Consider the following 22,216-nt stretch of genomic DNA (forward strand, 5'->3'; position numbering starts at 1 on the left):
TTCTCAAAAAACTGCAGGTATTGGGATTGTCAAATACAAATAGCCTTGTACAAAACCTCTAAAGAAATAAAGTGCAAATCATAAAGATTAACAAGATGCTATTAGGAATAACTAAAAGAACCATTTACCAAGAACCAAATGGAACTTGTAGGAAGGAAAAGCATAATTGTTCAAATTAAAAACAACTCTTTGGATGGCCTTAATAGCAGATTTGGCAAAAGTGAAGAGATAATTTATTAGCTAGTGTATAAATCTAAAGAAGTTACCCAGAATACAACATAAAAAATAGCTAAGATGCTCAGGAAGAGAACTAAGCATGGAAATAACTCCATCATATGTACAACATATGACAGAACTGTAGTAATTGAAATCGTGTAATATCAGCACAGAATAATATACTTCCTCTTAGAAAACCATGGAAACTCCAAAAAGTGACTCATGTATTTACATAATTTTGATGTGGGACAGAAGTGGCTGTGTGGATCATTGGATCAATTCAAAAGTTATCCAGAGGTAACTGGATATGTATGTGGGGAGGGAGGAGGATTTTTTTTTTTTAATTCAGGTTCGAAAGGGACTTCTTAAACAATAGGCCCTAATCATAAAAAAAAAGATTTATATATTTGACTTTATCAAAATTAATAACTGTTATTCATACCAGAAGTAAAGTGGGAAGAAAAGCTGCTGATGTCTTCCAGGACACATTACCCCAAGATATGGCACCTTGGCATATTAAATATTTTTACCTAAAAAATATTTGAGAAAGTGACAGAAACGGAAGATCTCTCTGACCTTCTTTTGAAGCAGATCATAATACCCTTATATGAGAAATGTCCTTTTTATAGCTATGGGAAAAAATGTACCCTTCTTTCCAAAGGTAAGGTGCACAGAGAGGAATCTGAACAAACAGACCTTACTAAGTTTTCTGCAGTTTACAATACTTAGCTCACTCACACTCCTTGCTCCGTCATCGTCCCCTATAATGCTCACCCTTCATCAAATCTGCTATAAGAACACTCAGGTTTAACTGTTGCTTGAGGTCTTCATTTCCTTATGAATCTACCATGTCTTGTAAAACTTATATTAATAAATTTGTATTTTTCACTTCCTAATCTGTCTTTTGTAGTAGGGGTCCTAGCCACAAACTTTTAATATCTTGAAAGGAAAGGATGGTTTTCATCCCTTGCACAATCTGATAGGAGAAGATACTCAAATAGAAATTTCAGTCAAAGCTGTATACTGAGCATTTCAGAGAAAAAGAAACAGCTAGGGATATTTCAAATATCGCAAAAAGTCATTTTATTAGTAATCAAATATGTATGACATATCATTTTCTACTGCTCAAGTGACAAAAATTAAGAAAGTGGTAAGATATAATTTAAATGGAGTTGGCATACACTGTTGGTGGGTATATAAGTTGGTACCAGTTTGGTATTATCTTGTAAAGTTGAATATTTACAATCTTTGTTTCATCAAAATGGGCCATATACAAACCACAGTTTGTCAACTCCTAAAATAGAATAAAGAGGATTTGAGAAATGGTGGGTGATTTTAATGATAAGAGTGTGTGAATGAAAGTGTCTCTGAAGATGAGGTTGAAAGATTGGAGCCTGTTTGTGAAAGGCCGTATATGCCATAACTTTTGCCTTTTTCTCTTGTAAAGCAATGTAGTCATTTCATCACATTTACGTTTTAGAACACTCATCCAATTGGCATTTTATAGGATAAACCTGAGGTAGCCAACATGGGACGCAGGAGGACTAGTGAAAAAAAAAAGACTGGGTCTTAAAGGCAGTTGAAGGTCGGGTGGAGAATTCAGAACCAATTTTAGAGAGAACTTAGCAGATAGAATCATCTGTGTTTAAGAAGTAAGACACTTACACTAACACTCTGTTTTACATAATTGAATGAATTGAATGGGAAGCTTGATGAAAAATTAATAGGCACATTAAAACATTTCTTCGTCATTAAATTACTGTGACCCAAAACAATATTTTACATGTTTGTTTTACCATTATATACATTCCTAACACATGATACTTACTGCTTTCTTAAAAAGTATTTATGTCACTTCAGAATTTTATACAGCATTTGAGCTGTGCCTTTAAAACCAAAGCAAATTCAGAGACTCATAGACTAGAGATGCCTTAAGCAATGTGAAATTAATTTTAAATATCTGCAATATTAATCTCTAATTTTATTTTTTTAGTTGTTTAAAGGCTTCATAGGCTTTTGCACTGTTTTCCACATCAGAAAACCTTGGGTTTCATATCTTTATTAAAGGAGAATAAATTATTTTCCAACTACTGTTAAAACAAAGCATGTAGCATTTAGCTCCTTTCTTTTCTCACCAGTAAAAGCCCTGGTAGACCCTGTTTGTTTAAGTCAGTGATCTAATACGGGGCAAGTTTCATAAGATCACATGCAATGAGGAAGCCAAATTACTTCAAAGGATCATTGAGTTAAACAACACATACTTCAAGACGCCCAGAAGGTTTAGGTGTCCACTGTGGCAGCATGTGTAATCAATAACATGTGTTTTACAAAACCTGTCACTGTAGACAGCTAAGATTTTTTTAAAAATTGTTTTTCACTGATTTCGTTTTTCCTATTCATAGTTTTTCATTTCTATATATTGGACCCAAAGAACTGACATCTAGGTTACCTCTACCTAGAGCAGCAGCGTCTACTACTACTACTACTATCTCAAGTGTTTTAGTTTACAAAAACCTTTCACATCATTATGTTACCTGATAGTCCTAAAAGTTACATAACATAGGTAATGTTATTAATTTTATAGGTGAAGGCATTCACTCTCAAATATTCTCACTTGCTCATTGTAGCACAAGAGATAAGAGAAAGAGCTAAGAATGAAAATAGGGTCTTGCTGATCCAACCTCTTGTGCTTTCCATGACACTAGACTTTTCTTGCACATTGGTTTGGTGGTAGGTGGTGGAACATGGTGGAAATGGTTAGCTCTGTAAAGGAATGTAACAAAGGGGCTTGAAATTTCCAGAGACAACTCAGAAATGTATGTATCAAGTTCACCTTATGTTACTATCCACAGCAGTAAGAGAAATGTCTGATCAGAGACATCCTTATGTTTTTAAGGACATAACTGATTTTCTGTATGCCAGTGCAACCTATCTAAGGCGTGCTTAGTGATGCTATTTCATTCATTCAACTAATATTTTCTGTTGCATTGCTCGTTTTTAGGTCCTAGTAGGAATTCGATGGTGAGCAAAATAAATATGGTTTCTGCTCTCATGGGCTTTACCTTAATAGCAATGGAAAGCTATTGGAGGGCTCTAATTAATGGAGTGATATGATACAGTTGAAATCCTAGAAAATGCTATGTGCTACAATGTGGGTTTTGAGGTGGAATAGGCAGAAGGTAGGTATGTTCAGAGATTTAACATAGGTGGCTGCTGAGAGATGATACTGATCTGAGTGAAGGTAGTAACTGTGAGAATTGGGAAAGTGACAACAAAGAGTGTTTAGGAAATAGTAGTGCTTTGTAACTAGTTGTATGAGAAAGAGAAGTAAAGTGATTATGCATCCCAGTTTGCTCCAGATAATTCCAACTTTTGCTTTAAAAGCATCCCAATTTGGATGATAAATGTTAATCCTAGAGATAAGGAAGGTGGAGGATTCAAGAATGATGCCTAGATTTCTACCTTGAAGAATTGTATGGATAGTTTTTCCATTTCCTGAAAGGGGATACACTAGAAAAAGAACTGGCATGAGATAAAATTATGAGTTCAGGTTGGACATCGTGTGCTTAAGGTGACTGTCATACATTGACGTGAACACATACTAATTACATGACTCCATGGGTCAGGAATTCGGGTTGCAAACTTTGGCCAGAGATATATTGATTAGAGAGTGATCAGTTATCAGGATGGTAACTAAAGAGATGAAAACAGATAAGATCACCAAGCCAGAAAGTATGGAACACGGTGTCAAGAGGCCTAGGTCTCTGAGGAACTCAAAGGGACACCTATTTTTAAGGGATGAGCAAACAAAAATCTGGAAAGGAGAGACCAGAGTCCTAAGAAAACTAGGAGATACCCAAGTTCATCAGAGTTCCAGGAAAAAGGTGTTGCAAGAAAGAGGGAGTAGACAGGAATGTCACATTCTATTAAGAGGTCACAAAAAATAAGACTAGAAAAGTACACATTGAATTCAGCAACTAGCAAGTCATTAGAGACATTAGGTGGTTTAGTGTGGATGGGGGGGCATAAGCCTGCTGGTAGGATTTTAAGGAATGATTGGGACATAAGTGTGAACAATTTCTCGGATCTATAACTGAGAAAGAAAGCACTGATGAAATACCAGGAGGATTTGCAGAATTTGAGTGACAGTAATATCTCTGAAGACACCATAAGATTACTTAATACATTGTATTTAAAGGCTTCCACATCTATTGTCCATTATGAAAGTAGAAGAATGAATTTGTCTAATCACAGCTATTAAAACAGTTTTAGGTGAATTTGTGTGATTTTAAAGCTGCGTCATTTTTAAGTATTGGGAGCAAGGACACGATTGATGAAGTCACTTTAGCTATTTTTGCCCCTCAAAATGCATCCTAGAAATTTGCTCAATAAAAATATAATTGTGCCTTAGTTTTGTTTTTTTTTGTTTTTGTTTTTGTTTTTCTCACTGTACAAAGAATTACGCTGCACTTGGCTTCTGAACACTGGGGATTCCTTAAATGTTCTTTGGCGATAAAAAAGGAAAGATTTATGTCCAAAGAAAGTGTTTCTGAAAAAGGTGCTCCACATTGTCTTTCTGTATGTGCATAAATTATAAACAGGACTCAGGGGTGCTGCCACCATAATAGCTTTTTGCTCTCTCTAAAGAAAATAGAAAATGCTCACTTAAGGGCTACTGCTTGTATTTTCTTTAATGAATCTTCTAAGCTTGAATGATTTTAAATAGGCTATTTATGTTCTTTGGTTATAGCAGGCTAAGAACTTTAAAAGATACATGTGATGAAAGTATCCAAACTAATAAATCTATACAGACACATTTCATGGTAGTGATAGTAATGATAATAAATGCCACAACTAATGACTTTGAGGAGAATTCACAATCAAGGAAAACAACCACCAAATCACGTATATTTGGAGAATTTTATTAGACTTCTATACTTAAGTTTAATCATTATATTGTAGATTAATGAACAATTCTTGACACAGAATTATCATCACAGTCACCCTTACCCAACTTGAATAAATAATTTAATGTACATTTTTTTCTTTATTAACCATTTAGTAAATGTGAATTGAAGTCTTGTCTTAAAAACATATGACTTTAAAGTAATGCCTCTGATTTGCATAATAGATTATGAAAGTCTCAATGCTTTGTATTCTTAGTACACCTGCAAGCATTTTAGTATAAATCTGTGTTAAAAAAAATTTTACTTTCAGATTTGTCTTTTTATTTCTGGAAATATGTTTACATGAATTCATTAACCCATCTATATTACTTATGAGGCCCTAAAAACTTCTTAATCCCCTGACTTTGAAATTGTTTACCCATCACTCTTATGTCAGTTTTGTTATTTTATTATTAAACCTAGGTAGTATTAAAGCTGCTGTTCTTACTTCATGATGATAGTTTATATTTGCACCGTCATATATAATATATTTGTACCTATATACATTATCTGCATCTGGTGGGGATTAGCAACTCTGAAGATTTTTGTAAAACATAGTATATGCTACATATAGTGTAATATATTTAGAAAATTATACCATAATAGCATATATCTTATTTAATTAAAATGTTATGGAACATACTGGCTTCATTAAACAAGAACAGTTCTTCCAGAGAATTTTTAGAAATATTTAATTCTATAACTCAGATAATGTCAGAAAATCACTAAGGGATCATTATCACTACCCTCTGAAAGCCAAGTATAATGTAGAACCTGAAGAAAATTGGGTTTAATTAGTGGATAATGATGATTTGTTGCATGTACTAAAGTTTTTTCTAGGGATTTCTACATCAAACATTCTGTTTCTCTTCCTATTTGAAGTAGTATCTGTGCCAAACCAATCCTATTTGAGAGTTACAAGCAATGACTATGTTCCTTTTAGATTTTTACATTCAACTTTGTAATATATTCCACTTGTTTTCAATATGTACATGTGTGTGTATGTATATGTGTGTGTACATATATATATGTGTATACACACATATATATATGTATATATTTCTAAAGTTGCCCTTGGAAAGGAAAAGATCTCTAACATATTTACATGTTTTGATAAATTGAACCATAAAATAGTCTGTAAGCATTAAGATACCTTTTCATAATTACGAGGTTAGATATTCCCTACAACCAGAATATATGGAAAGTGTCAAGTCAGAAAGGGAGACAGAAAAACTCCCTTAGTTTCTCAAAATATACAAGCCAAAGACTTGCTTTTTCTGTTTGAGAAAAAATAGTTACCAAGTCTAGTCCATGGGGAAGTTTTATGCAATTGAAATAAGATAAATTAAGACAGCAATAGTGAAATGTTTTACAAAGTTAACTGTTCTGACGCTTTTATTTGAACTATGTCTTTCTCACTAGTTTAGGTTTAAATTACTATTTTATATAATGATATTGACATTAGATATATTTGCTCTTTCACATTTTTACTTTGAGAATTGAATAGTTAAACTCAACAGTCTCCTTTTGACAGAATCTGTGGCTGGTTGGAAGAGTAGAGCAGATACTTGGATGTATAGAACTATGGGTTGTGGGTAGATAAGCCAAGAGGAGAAGATAAAGAAGAAAGGGTCAGAATGAAGAAAAATTGTTGATTTTTAAAAGCGAATTAATGAAATGTCCATTGGAAAGGTGTGAGGTTAGGTTTAGAGATTTCTTTGTGGTTCTGCTCATTTGGACACCATCTCTTGACTCCAAGTGAAGGTGCTGTGATGTGTGCTTCAAGGCAGTTTTCCAAATGTGTCTAATCCTGAGAATCACCTGACTCTTGTTACACCAGTTTTTAGCAGTAGGAGCCATGGATCTGGAAACATTGAGAAATTCTGTGTTAAAAGACAGAAGATATATCTGATGTTTTCTTTGTTCTTGAGTAATTTATCCTTATCTTTCTAAGCTTCAGTTCCTTTATCCTTTCTAAGGATAGTTCCTTCAAATTGCAGGTGATAATACTTTCCTTGTCAATTTTCAAGGTAAAAGAAAAATGTCTTCAGAGAGTTACTGGGGCTTGTAAATTAATTAAAGTTTATAATTTTAATTGTGTATGTGTATGATGAGTAGTCAGATGATTTTGAGGAAGAAAGGAAGTTAGGGCATACAAAGAAGTTTTTTAAAATAATCATCTTCTCAAAGTTGTTTTCGAAGTTTATTATCTGGGTTTTAATAAAATAATTTGAAATATTCCTTGATGTGTCTGTTTTTATTTGCTTATTCTTCTTGTGCCAAGTCAACTATTCATCTCAAATTTTATATAGTAAATCATGAACTCATGCCTCTAGCAGTTAGAGTAGGCATTTATTTAACCTAACCCTTTCTGTCCCAGACAAGTGCCATTGACACCGCCTTAAAGCACCAAGCACAGTACCTGGCATTTGAGTCCAAAAGCACTTGCTGCATTGACTGATAAACCTTCAAATCTGACCCTATCTCTCCAATTTCTAGAAAACCTTGTGCTCTGACTTTCAAGGACACTTGGAGAAAAGAAGTTCATCATTCTCTTTGATATTTATTTTGGAGGTTTTTTTATTTTTTATATTAACAAAACCTCCTGTCAGAAAGAGTTTCCTTACCTCTACCCTAAGTCTCATATTGTAGTTTAGCCTGCTTCTTCAATGTATTTACATGGTGAGGTTATTTTTATTAATAAGCAATAGACAAGTTATGTTTATTGGAATAATTACTGGGAATTTTTTTTTTCTGTGATCATTAGCTGCTTTCAGTAACTCATTTATTTTTATTTATTTAGCAGCAGCAACAGAAGAACCAGAAGTGATCCCAGATCCTGCCAAGCAGACAGACAGAGTGGTGAAAATAGCAGGAATTAGTGCTGGAATTTTGGTGTTCATCCTCCTTCTCCTAGTTGTCATATTAATTGTAAAAAAGAGGTAAGGCCTAATATTATCCTGTCCCGCTCACTTACCATTTGTGTCTCTAGTTTTAAAGACCTGTTTTTCTCAAGATCCTTTAATTTAGAGCAAACAACAAGAAGAAAATTTTAATTTTAACATTTTCCGCACCTGAGTCTATTGGACATGCTTTCTAATAAATTCTTATTTGGTTATTTGCAGTCTAATTTTGGATATAAACATATGCTTTTTGTTAAGTTGACCTAGAAATTAATGTCCAAATTTAAATTTCTCAAATGCAAAGGTACTTGAGATAATTTGTCTTATATTTGAAGTGTTATTATTAACAATGGCAAAATATGGCTTTATTGTGATACTTGAGCTGTGATCTATGAATTACTTTGTGCTCTTTCTCTGTATTTTTCTACATCTTGGCTACAAATAAGATATGAGAAGAATATAAACATTATTTAAATATTAAATATTCATTGACTAAAAATTTTAGCCTTTTAAAAGAGAGAGTAAATTGTTTTAATTGAACATTAATTTTTTATACTGTATCAACCAATATCGCCATCTTCTGGAATTACGTGAAGATATTAAGACCTACTGGAAACTAAACTGAGCTTTGCTCTGGAGACCAAAGTATATTCCTGCTGAAAAGGATTTCAAAGTACACAGTTTTTATAATTTGAGCATTTTTAGATTATATAAAATATCATAAATCTATAAGGCACTGTCTTAGAAACTAATATAACTCTAATCCTTCCCATCATGTATTTGGGAGGATATTGCTGCAATTTGGAAGGACTTTAAAAAAAAAATCTTTATATGCAAAAGTAAAGTAGTTTGGTGTATAGAAGTGGTTGTAATCAATGAACTCTATTGAGAAGTATAATAAATGATGTTGCTTATATTACATTAAATTATTTAGTATACTATTATAATTATTTTATATTTGAAATAAAGCATTAACATTATAGATAAGACTCATACTACATGTTTTAATGATTCCATCAGAGTTTATTTTAATATATTGCCTCTTTACGATTATCCCCTGGAGATATATATGTTGGAGAAGACACATCTGCATTAGAAACATTAGGTATGCATTATAGTGTTTTGTGTTAAATTAGCTACATACGTGCTTTCCCCAAATAGTGCTTTCTCTCGCTGTTGTCTCCCTCTGTGGTTGGAAAATACATCATATGTGAGGCAAAAGTTTTAAGTATTTTAGCCGTAAAAGTTTGCCAGTAAAGATCAATAAAAATCACCAATTATAACCTTCAGATTTTATTTCTCTGTTTAGTTTAAATTTGTATTTGGACAGTTAACTAAACAGTTTATAGAGTAGAGTTAACATTGCTTCACAATGTTCTGGTCACTTCAGATTGTGTGCCACAAGAAAGTGGCTTCTGATTATGTCGTCATTCAGTTAGAATTGGGCCAAACTATTCACTTTTATTTGAAAACATTCATTTGTCTTGATAACCCTCCTTATCAAGAGCTCTGTTTTAGCAATAATGAAAAAAATTGAAAAATAAATTTCATAAATTAAGCTAAAACCATCACTAAGGAAGATCTGGTGGGGGGGAGGTAAAATGCTCTGACACCTGTATAAAATTGTATGATATGACAACTTGTTTTTCTGGTTGATGTATTAAATGGTTAAGTTCATGAGCCTCTCTATAAAATAGTTAACATTTGAGCTTTCATAATTATGCTTTGATTGTGTTTTGATAGAAAGTATGCTAGGGCCTTTGCTTCTGCTCCTCGCCATCACCTTTATAATCAGGAAAAGCTGTACTTTTATAGGTAGATGTAAGTTTCATTATTTAGGTATGTTACCTTCTGACATATAGTATTTATCTACATTAATTGAATTCCTTACTTACCAAAGCAACTTTGTAATGACTTTTACTTATATGTAGCACATGTCACACATGTACCATATATGCTTTAATCACAAGTATGTTTATCATACATACAAAAAAGCATAGATATTATAGTGGCATTGCATTGGCTATTATCATCAAAGATAGTTTAAAACTATTAATATAAAATCTTTCCCTTTTAATATATAAATTTATAATAAAAATAATGGAAAAGCAAATTACTTTAGCCTCTTTTCTACATTTTAATGGGAAATTGTTAAGTTTGACTTTATCCCTCACTGGGATGAATATATGTAGGTATATTTCTTATACGGAAAACAGTTCCGTGTCTTTTTGGTTGTTTTGCAAAAGAATGGTGTGTAATTCAATTCAGTAAAGTATTATAGCTAAGGATATATATGAAGTAAGTTTTTAGGCTAAGAAAAGGGATATTGCATCTTTCAAAACGCAATGTCATTTTTTAATTTAATTGCTGTTCAATTATTTCCAAATGTATGCCATTTTTTCATTGGTTGTGTATTATATTTTACATACACAGCATGAACACATTAATAATTCAAACATAAATTTGAAATTATGTTTCAATACAGTAAATGTGTCTGATGCCATATTCACATGCATCTACTGTAGAAGTATCTTTGTGTATATATAGTATGTGGTATATATGTATATTCACATAATATATGTATATACCTGTGTAACATTAAGATATAATAACTTGTTTGTAGAAATTTAGGTGTTATTCTGTATATACGATATATTTATTAACATAATAGATCTTTTTGTTTTGTATCTAAAGAAAAATAGTCTATATAGTACACAAGTTTTATACACAGCTGTTCCATCTGTCACATATTTAGATGGTAATCGATGATATTATGCTTAACTGCATGTTGAAAATACATGATCCATTTAATTTTTCAATTTTTTGGCAATAATAAATATCAGCATGTTATTTTTTCCAAATTATGTATTTTAAATTTTATTTTTATATTGCATATCTGTCTGTTTAATTGCATGGCAAAAAAAAAAATCTAACAATGCATGAGCAAATTGAAATGCAAAGCAAAAAAACATGAATTTTATTTTATTTTATTTTATTTTATTTTTTAACGCACATTTTTCTGCTTTATTGAATGTGACAGAGTCACGCTTTTCATTCACCATTGCTTCTCTTTTTCCACTGTCTGTGATTTGCTTGCCAGGAGGAGCTACTATTCTTACTCCTACTACCTGTAAGTAGAAAATGGGTGATGTACAACTTTACATGTGTTAAAGGTGCGGTATCCCTTTTCAAAAACAAAACAAAACAGAATGTTTGCAATTTTGGTGACATTTTAAAAAAAAAGTTTTTCCAGACTCTAAAACTATAAACTTTTTCTATTACCTATTTTGCCAGTCTTTTTAAAAAGGGATATTGTATTTCTGTATGTCCAGCTACTTTCAATTTATTTATAATTTTCCATAAGTAGCTTTAGTCTAGAGCCAAAAACTCATTTATTTACGCAAGTTAAACCTGTACCTTACCTGAGCAATATGGCTCTTCATTCATCTGATAAAGAAGAGATAGCGGTTGTAAACTCAAAAATCACTATCTTTGTGTAGCATCATTATATCTGACAAAATGAGCCAAGTAGTGTATTTATGGAACACTCAAAATGCCTTCATAGGATACAAATTAGTTCAGGTCTGCATGTAATAACATCTCTCCCCATATTTCTAGGAATCTAGGATGGGTTATAACTTCAGAAGATCTTTGGTCTGGCCATGAAGGCAATTATTGTGCTTTTGTTAAAGAAAAAAAAAAAAAGTGGAAAAATCATGATGTTGCAGCAACAAAGAAAAAATCTTTTTAGAGGAAAAAAATGAGTTTATTGTAACTTAAGTAGGACAAATGTTTTCTAAAACCAGAGCCAAATAAACCTTTGTCGACCTATTTAGAAACAGATAGAGGCATCACATTGATCTTGTCTCTTCCAGAGTCTGTAACTCTTCCTAGACTCAAGCATGGAATGGTTCATTTGGATAAGGATAGAGAAGATGGTCCATTCTATTTCCTGAGTCATTTTCAGCTTATCACTTTATATGCCAGAGTAGTTCTTCATCCAAATCAAAGGATCAATACAATAAGGCATTCTTGGACTTTGCTTGACCAGTGTTTGATCCACCGACTTTCAAGGTTTAAGGATTGCAATTAAGTATGTTTGTAACATGTATCCCACAGCATTTAAATCATTAAGTAAACTTAGGCTAACTTTACCACAAAACCTTTATAAGGGTTTCCATGACTATAACACAATTCTGCCAACATTTTAAATATTATAAAGGATTTGCTTCCTAAAATCTGCTAAACCAAGCAGCTGTACACTAACGGTGCTCTTAACTTATTGTGATGAATCATAATATCCTTGTTAAATTATGTTTGATGAAGCCAGAGATAATCAGCCGTACCATTTCATACAATGATGGAACACTTTCCCCCATTATGGCCCACCCATATATCCACCTGCAGAAGTTTATGCTGTTGGCTGCTTTGATAATGGAAGTCATTTGCACATCTGTCAAACTCAAAGTAGTTGCAAAATGAATTGCTTAACTGTTCTGAAGTGCACATTAGATATGCTAGTTGCTCAGGAGGAGACAAAGCATCAAACATACCGGAATCAATAAGTATTTAATTATGAGACTGTCAATAAGCTTAACATTAACCATTGTGTAGCTCTGATGTTAGAATGGGATTCCCTTTTTTGGTGAATAGACAACATTTCTATGTTCCAGACAATGTAACAGGTTGTACTAATATTATTGAAGTATATAGGGCTACTGGCAATGTTAATTGAAACTACAAAGGTTGTCACAGAGGTACGCTTTGCTTAACCATACCTAGTGATGCTTATCTTGATTAGAGAATATTTTAAAATAAAAATAGATATAAATTAGAGGACAGCTTAAAGGAAAATCAGATGTGATCTTTGAGTTACTATTCATTGGCATTGTCATAGTAAGTATCTGTTTTTGATCAGCAATATTTAACACTGATGTTAATTTTTCTTTGTTTTAGAAAAACCTGAATGAAAGCCTACCTCACAGGGTTGTTGTGAGGATTAAGGTATAAAAACCAAGCTGATAATTCATGGCTGGCAGATATTAACAAAGGTTATATTCCCCCATAATTTGTCAACTAATCTAGGTTTATGAATCTGAAAAGTTAAAGTCCGTCATTGCATGAAAATTTTAACCTATCATGCATTTGACAAATTCATTACTTCTTGTTTTTCCCCAATTCTGAAATACTTATAAATTAAACATATTTTAAAGTAAAGCCTCAGGGTTTAAATCTTTTCTATTGGCTTTGAACTGCCCATCTTCAAAATTTTAATGTTATTTTGAATCCAAATTTCAGTTTATTTTTATTCAATTCAGTCTCTCATATTTTTTGAGAAATGAATTTATTCTTTTTTCTTTTCCAAGATACAAAGATTGGAAGTTATTTCCTAAAGCAATTTTTGCTGTTTTAAAATTTTAAAATGGCAAAACATTTATACTATATTTATATTTTGCTGAAATTGATAACAACTAGTGTTCAACTGCTAGAGTAAACAGTGCTGTATATTAACTAGTGTTCAACTGCTAGAGTACGCAATGCCACTTTGAAATGTGGCAGTTTAAAAAGTGTAAGCAACCAGATATAGTATAAGAGCTTAGGCTGTAGAACCAGGTCATTCTTCATTGCTTATTAGATAAATAACCTTGGGCAAGTTATTTAACTCCCCTGAGCCTCATTGAACTTACCTGTACAATTAGGATCCTTGTGCCTTTTTCACCAGATTGATCTGAGAATTGAGTTAACAAATGAAAAGTGCCAAGTGTATAACAGGCCTAATTCATCTATTCAACAAGTATTTATTGAATGCCTCCTATGTGCCAGACACTGCATCAAGTGCCAAGGCTATGCAGATCATCCTTCTCTTTGCGGATTACACAGTGGGGAAAACAATTGAAAGATATTCACAGTTATCAATCAATAAGACTCATTACAGGTGAAGAATGTGGTGCTATAGAAAACACCTAGCCTAACTTAAAAAAGGTTGTTTTGGAATCAGTCATATAAAGCCTCCCTGATGAAGTGTCTATTACACTGAAACAGAACAGATAGAAGTTAGCCAGATATTATAGGCAAATAATGTTGTAGGTTAAAGAACAAACATCTGTATGATGGCCTAGAGGGACAGTTGGAAAGTGAAAGTTCATAGGCTAAAAGTGGCCTGATGATGTTTCATTTGATCTATACACTGTTTTAAAAAATAAAACCACTTGAAAAAGAAATCAAGAAAATTAATATAAACAGATTCTTTGCTTGTCTTTAATAAAAATTAAGTCAGAAGTTCAACACTGGGATCAAATGCCAGTAGTCACTTAGGCAAGTTGCCCCTAAACTGCTTTCCAGTTCTTCACAAGCATTACCCTTCCTTATGGTATCTTGCCCTGACAGCAGCACCCATTTACGTTACCTGTCAGAAACCCACATATTCATACAGGATTTTCACCCTCAAACCTAGAAAAAGGAGATTCATAGCTCTTTGAATGTATAACGCAGCTGTTGCTAATTAATGATGGTGGTGATGGTGTAGTGGTAGTTATGTTAGTGGTGGTAATAGTTCTTGTTATACTTTGTCATTGTTTTCTTATTACTAACACTGTGATTCTGTGATTATCGTTATTTATTATTTCTAAAATAGCCATCTCCGTCTTCGAATCTTAGTTTTTGACTACCTTAAACAGCATAGTGTAAGATCTGATGTGTCCATGTGTTGTGCGTGTTGTGTATGTACCACCCTGAAGCCAAGTATTATAATTCTCAGAAAAAAATATCCTACACTGGAGCAGTCCTCCAATTGCTAGATCAATGTTTTAAAGGAAAAGCCTTTATACATAAACTCAGTATATTAAGTGAGACTTGGCAGTATTTGTACTACATTTACTCTGGTTTAGATACTAATGAGGATCAGAAGAAAATGGCTTAGCTAATAATCTAGTGGAGGAATGGTGTTCTTAAAACAGCTAATGAATATTTCCAAGGCGATATAAACTGCTGCCATAAACTTAGTAACATAATTTGCCTATTACAGGCTCTTAGAGTACCTTTATTTATATATAAATGTTCTTATAAGTGTAATTTAAATATTTTATATGCCTTTAATAGCCTTTTTCTTGGATGTTTCATGTGTAATATTCACAAAGAGCTAAAATATATTTTACATCCATGATATGTAAGATAAACATGCCAATATTTGAGTAGTTCATAATTCTAATGCTGTTAATTTCCAATCCCTTAAATCATGTGCCTTTCTGCATTTATAAAGCATTGCTGTAGGTGATAGTATGCCATGTGGTTCTACTTAAAAAACAAATTTTTAAGATTTGACCATGTGACTACTCCAAGATAATTTGCATATCTTTACATACCATTTTTAAAACTTTTCTCAGTACTTTTCTAACACAGTATACGATTTAATCCCATGTATTAATGTGTACTTGAAATTTTCTAACAGTGGTTTATTCTAAAAGTCTTAAGATTAGTTTCTGATTAATGTTATAAATATATTCCTAAATATGTTAATACTACACATTGCATTTTTACTTAATAAAAGCACAGAGAATGAAGCATGAGACATTTCTTTGTTTTAATTTGGTGGCCACAGTAAAACAGACTTGAAAAGTTAGTCATATTATTTCCAAAAAGAACTAAAAGAATTAATTACCCAGGAGGAATATCAAACTTGGCTTTAGATGAAATATTTGTTGAATTACTCTTGTAAAGAGGTATTCATTTTGCTTTTAATAAATATAATCTTATGATATTAATGGAGTAAAATACAGGAAATGATGAGAGATTTGAGTTGACAGCTTGAATATTGAAATATCCATCTGACAAAATACTTTTATAGCAAGGAGCAAATATAATTGTTTGAATGTCAAACTTAATTCCTGAAATTATGGCCAGTGCTTGGGGTTTCTAACCCATGTTTGTAACCTTATCCTCGGGCTCCCCTTAACTGCTGATTGCTGGTGTTAACTCTCCTCCAAGCCTCACACGCTAAGGATTCCTTTTGTATTTGCCTTGGCAGTAAACTTGCTAAAAAACGCAAAGATGCCATGGGGAATACCCGGCAGGAGATGACTCACATGGTGAATGCAATGGATCGAAGCTATGCTGATCAGAGCACTCTGCACGCAGAAGATCCTCTTTCCATCACCTTCATGGACCAACATAACTTTAGTCCAAGATGTAAGTTTTTCATTAAAATTTTAATAAATGATGTTGCAGTTCATTAAGTTCACTTTGAGTTCTACACGTTACCTTTTGAATAATGAGAGAGAGTAAGAGAGAGGGAAGAAGCAGCCAGAAAGAAGAAAAAGAGATGGAGGATATTATGGAACTTACAAGAAGGATTCTCAACAGGATTGATACTGGATTTAGTTCAGCTGCAAACGCTAATTTTATTATTGTATCACAACAGATATACCAAACATACACCACTAGTCCATAGCACATGTCATTGCTCTAAGTGAAAATACATGATTGCCTACCTAAAGTTAGTTTATGTCAGAATTTACAATTTTTTCTACTTGCGTCTTCCTTTGTGTAAGATGAAAGCTTCTTTTGCGATAAGAGGAAACAGTAATTCTTCCTGGGAATTATTGACACAGGTAAAATCAGTTCATTAAAGTAGTATATTGTAAACTCCTGGAGAATTGCAATACTAAAAAGTTAACTCAGGGAAAGATTAGTCTACATGCTCTTAAGTATCTAGTGTGAAGTCCGAAAGTATACTTGAATTGGGGGATTTGCAAGGAATAGTGAAATTCATTTATCCATTTGTCTAGAAAATTCTAATGTTGGTCTATGAAGGCAAGCCTTTTAAAATATTTCCACTGAAGTACCATTTAAAAGCAGATGACTTTAATAATTATCCCAGTATTAATATTACTGTTTATTTTCAAATTTCATACAAATTTTATATTCTGTTCTATGGTGCATCTGTTTAAGTTAATTAAATTTAGTCAAATTGCCTAACTTTGTTTCTTCAAATCCTCAAGTAAAATTGATGCTTGGGGCAGGCAAATCAAGTATATCTCCTGAATATACTGGCCTTGTATAACTTGGGCCTTATGATATTTGGCACAGATCCCAGATATATGCTCACCCCAGTTTGGAAAACCTGAGTATAAGGAAAGAAACAATATAAGTATTATCTCCTATACAAACTATGAACACATGTTTTAGTAAGATTGGAAACAAAGTATTTGCAGGTTATATGGTTGTATGTCTTTTCAGAGAGGGAAATTTTTTTCTGAATTGTTCAGCTTGGTAAAATTTTTAGGTGACTATTGGACCTAAAATGAAGCCCATCATATTCTACGATATATATGTATACCAAATTAGTAGTCAGAAATGCTATGCATAAGTCATTTTGGAATTTAATTATAATCATGACAGGGCCTTTCAGATCTGTTTTATTTTTATCTCATGCATCCCAAACTTGTCTATCTATTGCCTATGCTAGGACCTTATTCAAAAGTTTGAATTCAGCAGTGTAACTGTAAACATCAGCTTATGAACTTACAGAAAGGATTAAATCTATTTCCCACAGCTAACTGAAAAAAGTTATTTGGAATGAATACGAGATAATTATTTCTTTAAAAACCTTACACTTGATAGATATAAAATACGTGGTTTCTTTTTTCATGATTTTTATAATGTCAAATTGAATCTTCTGGCTTTTTTAATTAAACAGAGTTCTGAACTATAATTACAAATATACTTCTCTGGATGTTTAGATATAACCCAAGCTGGGAGAGAAAAATTTTACATTTGCAGAATATAGTAATCTGAAAAGTTTAATCATTATATTGCTGAAGAAAGCATAAATCTATTTTAAAGAAAAAAAATTAAAAAACAACTTTAGAGCAATATATTCCTTCATGAGCTTTGTTTTCCTGCAGTGCCCAATGATCCACTTGTACCGACCGCTGTGTTAGGTGAGGCCCTAATCTTTATCATTTTTCATTGCATGGATCACACCCCCTTGCATGGGTTTGTCCACATAGAGTTTATTTATAGTGCAGGAGGCAGCTTGATTTTGAAAATAGACAGCCATGGTATTATCAAAGAGAACAATTGTGTTCAACCCAATATCAGATCTAGTTTGGATTTCAAATTAGCCAGGCATGTTATTTAATGTATTCTTAATTCTTGGTTGTTAGATTTGGAGCAAAAGTGCAATGGCCCTTAATGTATGACTAATATTAATGTGTCAAAATTAGTAGAATGAAGCCAAATGCATACGTCTCAGGGTTCAGCGTTGCCTGAATAACTAGTTCATATGTAAAAGTCTACATGATGGAAAGGAATTTTTCTAAATCCTCCTAATTTATAACCACAAAAGAACAAATTTACAAGTGAACACTAGGATTATGTGCATTTGCTTTAGTCTTTGTCTTTATTAAGAATGTTTTAATGTAGGTAAAGTTGCTAAAATCTTGATGTGGGGTTTGACATTCTACATGAACTTTATCTGATAAGTAGTGTTATCTTTCAAGAAATTTGGAACAAGCTACTTGGGTTACTACTGTGTAACATCTAAGACAACTACTATTGCTAATGACAATTAAGACTTTTTCAGATATAAAATTACGTTAATTTTTAAATCTACCCTTATATTTAAGAATGGAATGGGTTTCATTTCAGTTTGTACCTTATTCCTTGACTTACTATATACTGATGATTCATAATCAGCTTGCCTGTATGTTCACAGGTTTCATATCAGTTTTACCGGTGTTTCTAGTTAAGCTTTAACCAAAGAAATATGGAAATTATCAGATAAATATATATTTAAAATTCTAAACTGTCATGTTATTTATATTTAGTATTTCTTATGAACATAAAACTTTAACTTATACTTTATGACTATGTTTTTGTTATACACACAATGTTCAACTGCATTTTTTAAATATTTTGGAAGAACACAACTAACTGAGTTAGGTAAAATATGCCTCTTATTCACTAAAATAAATGTTTAAAATTATAATTTTGTAATTACTATAAAGGATATATATTCTAAATATAATCTGAAAGTCCGTGTTCTTCATCTCTGCTCGCACTCTCCCTTTGATGTCAGCCAATAATGGATAGGAAGTGAACTGGAGGATTTGCCCCAGGGAATGGTCTGATCACACAGGGAGGAGCCATAAATGATGATCGTTGGGGATCATTAGGGAGACATCAGATGCCTCTGAAAATATCATCTTCTGCTAAGCACTGTTAAATGCTGTATAAAGTTAATAAATAAATTTCAATTAAAATATTGATAAGTAATTGGAAAAAAAAAGTTGCCTAAATGTTAATTTTTCCGTACATATGTAGAATTAAGTCCAAGTCTTTGCCCTCCTGTGGATTTACAATAAGAACTCATAAAAATACCTTACATCTTTGTTTTTCCATCTGTAAAACAGCATAATAATTCCTACCATACCTTTTTCATGGGGTTTTATTATAAAGAGAAAATTAGATCATGTGTACAAGTTTTATAAACTGTAAATAATTATTATAATAATTTTCCCTGTGAGAAAGGATATTTGTGTTCAAGGAAATCTAGATTTAACATAATACTGTCATTAAATCTAATTATGTAAACATTCATTATGCACTTTATTTCATTTTGAAAGTCAAGCTGGTTTTAAAAAAAGTACTGGCATTCTTTACAAGATAAATATCTCATTAATCATATTAGATGTAGAAATGATTTGTTGTATTTTTTACTATGCCGAGGATTGTGGTCTTTAGAGTTTTGCATCCAATCGATTTTGTATTTATAATGCAGTTTCTGAAATCACTACAAATATTGCTTAATGCTAATACTGATTTAAAAGGGCTTAGAAACTTTTCATATTAATTCATATTTTTGTTTTTTGTGTTTTACTGCTTCATTGGGTTTAAGTCCCTATAACAGGTAAGTGTATTGCAAAGAACTCAAGAAAACCTTTCAATCAAGGATGTATTTCAAGTTATTATTCTTAAATATATAATAAGGATAATGATTAGTTCATGTACCCTCACTACTAGTCACATTATTAGGTGATTTAATGACGTGGAAATGTATTGAGATTAATAATGCATTTGTGATGATTTTAAAGACCTCACTGTTCATTGTACTACTGTATTAAAGCTTAATGCAAAACAAAAGGCACTGTCTATTTTATATTAGGAAACAATCATCTGTAAGGTTTAGAATATGGGTGAATTCTCTGTTTCCCACTGAGCCTTTTTCAATTGTAAATATTCTGCTACTTCAGCAAGTAAAAGTGAGCTCTGGGGCTGGTTACCTTCTTCCAGCTTGAGTGACTGCATTTTGCTCTCTGACGTTATCTGTTCTCTTTCCTTCTCATCCTAACTGTGTATTCTGCGGCAGTGCCCAAATCAGTTGCTTCTGAATTTAATTTTTCTGGGGAGGTGTATTTATTATTTATGTCAGTCTCTTGATTGTAATGTTTTAATAGAAGTAGATCCATTTACTTTTGTCTCACACTGGGAAGAAGAAACTCTCATGAATCATGTTTGCTAGCTAATGTTTTTGTGTAGATGGGTGGGCAAAATCTAAGTAAAAGACATGAATTCACTTGGGTGATTAGGTCAGAACAGAATCTATCAGGGATTTTTTAATTCAATGTTATATTTTTAGGAATGAATGCAAAAAAAAAAAGCATTCATCTTAATAAAAGGGAGTTAAGATAAATGCAATCAGGCTAAATTATAGAGGCACACAAATCTGATTGTAGGGTTCTTTTTTTTTTTTCCTTCTCCAGGAAGAAAAAATGTTTATCATGGGGACAACAATTCATTTTTTGCCATATCCTATTTGTAGAGTTGGTAATAGAACAGGCAAATGTACTAGCACTTGAAATATGTTTCACTGTTAATTAAATATCGTTCTCTACAGTATGCATTATCATTAAAAAAAAGTTCCCTCAAGAGTGTATTTTCTCTTCTGTTAATGAGTGTGACAGTATAATGCTTTTCAAAGTAACACCTCTTAAAACATTTGTTTTTTTTTTTAAGTGGTAAGTTTAAATGTGATAAATATGAGCATGCTTCTCATTGTAATGTTTAGTACTTTGGTCATTAAAATACTGTTTATTCTTCATAGGCAAAAATGTTCTTGTTTTTTTCTTCCTTCTTATGACAGAAAAACAATTTAAACTTTTTTTTTTCTTTTTAAGCTAATAATACAATTGGGAAGGGACTTACACTTAATCGTGGGTGGTCAGGGATTCAGTTGACTTTAATTCATTAATTGGAATATTTATTGAGTGACTGTTATGCATCAGGCACTAGGAATAGAAAGAAAAATATTCTGTCTCTGTCCTCTGTGTTCAGAATTTATGAGGAAAATAGACAAGTAAATTAATGATGAAAATATAGAGTAAGTGAAGTGATACGTAAAAATGAATAAGAGGTCATGGGAACATAAGGAGTTTTGTAACTCAACCTGGAGGGGGCAGAAAAGAATTTGAGAATCACACATGCTGATTTCTCTCACAGAGTGGCCAGGAGACTCAAAATATATTTGCAATAAAAACAGTAATAGTAGTAAGTCAAGGTGGCAGATACTGAATATAAATGCACATGTAGTCTATCTAGCAGACAGAGTGGCATCAGGGTATATTTATATAGAATGCTTATGTTTCCCAGTGCAATGTGTTGTGGTAAGAAGCCCCAGAGAATAGGGGCCATAAGTACAAGAAGAGCAGCCCTTTGGGGATGGGTCACCTATATCGGGTCTCTGAGGGAGGTTGGGATATGGGTGGGAAGAAGTTTGGTCTACTTAATCGACAGTGAAAACACTTCTCCACTTGACAGCTGGGTCCTCTGGTCCCACTCTATACTGCTGTGACTGCAGATGCAAGAAAAAAGAACTCAGCAAAATCTCCCACTTAAGCTTTTAAAAGATCTATCAGATGTCTCCCTGCATCTCACAGCATCTGTTGTCTTGCTGATGTACACATAATATACTCAGACCTCAGACCCTGAGTTTTATCTTTTGGGGATGCTGCCTAGGCCTATATGTCTGATATTTCTTTCTCAGAATTCCTCTTGTTACCAGAAAGATCTTAAGGTCTTAAAATCTTCATTGCATATACATATACATATATATATATATATATATTAAACAAGATAACTTTGTCTCTTTTTTAA

At 32.5% G+C, this 22,216-nt stretch overlaps 1 protein-coding gene across 9 annotated transcripts in view; it reads left to right on the top strand.

The window, feature by feature from the left end:
• Positions 1–22,216, top strand: part of PTPRK (protein tyrosine phosphatase receptor type K) — a 578,471-nt gene that overhangs the window by 526,177 nt on the left and 30,078 nt on the right. For 2 of the 9 annotated variants that reach the window (XM_074397495.1, XM_074397497.1), the window contains exons 14-17: positions 7,966–8,104; positions 9,129–9,170; positions 11,166–11,195; positions 16,089–16,249. In XM_074397495.1, coding sequence (XP_074253596.1) covers positions 7,966–8,104; positions 9,129–9,170; positions 11,166–11,195; positions 16,089–16,249 — 372 coding nt within the window. Of the gene's footprint in view, positions 1–7,965; positions 8,105–9,128; positions 9,171–11,165; positions 11,196–16,088; positions 16,250–17,967; positions 18,004–19,961; positions 19,974–20,826; positions 22,215–22,216 lie in introns of those variants that run through there. The other 7 variants (XM_003932407.4, XM_003932406.4, XM_074397499.1 and 4 more) reach the window with 6 other exon arrangements.

The sequence above is a fragment of the Saimiri boliviensis genome, chromosome 4 (genome assembly GCF_048565385.1).
Source record: "Saimiri boliviensis isolate mSaiBol1 chromosome 4, mSaiBol1.pri, whole genome shotgun sequence".
Classification (NCBI taxonomy): Eukaryota; Metazoa; Chordata; class Mammalia; order Primates; family Cebidae; genus Saimiri; species Saimiri boliviensis.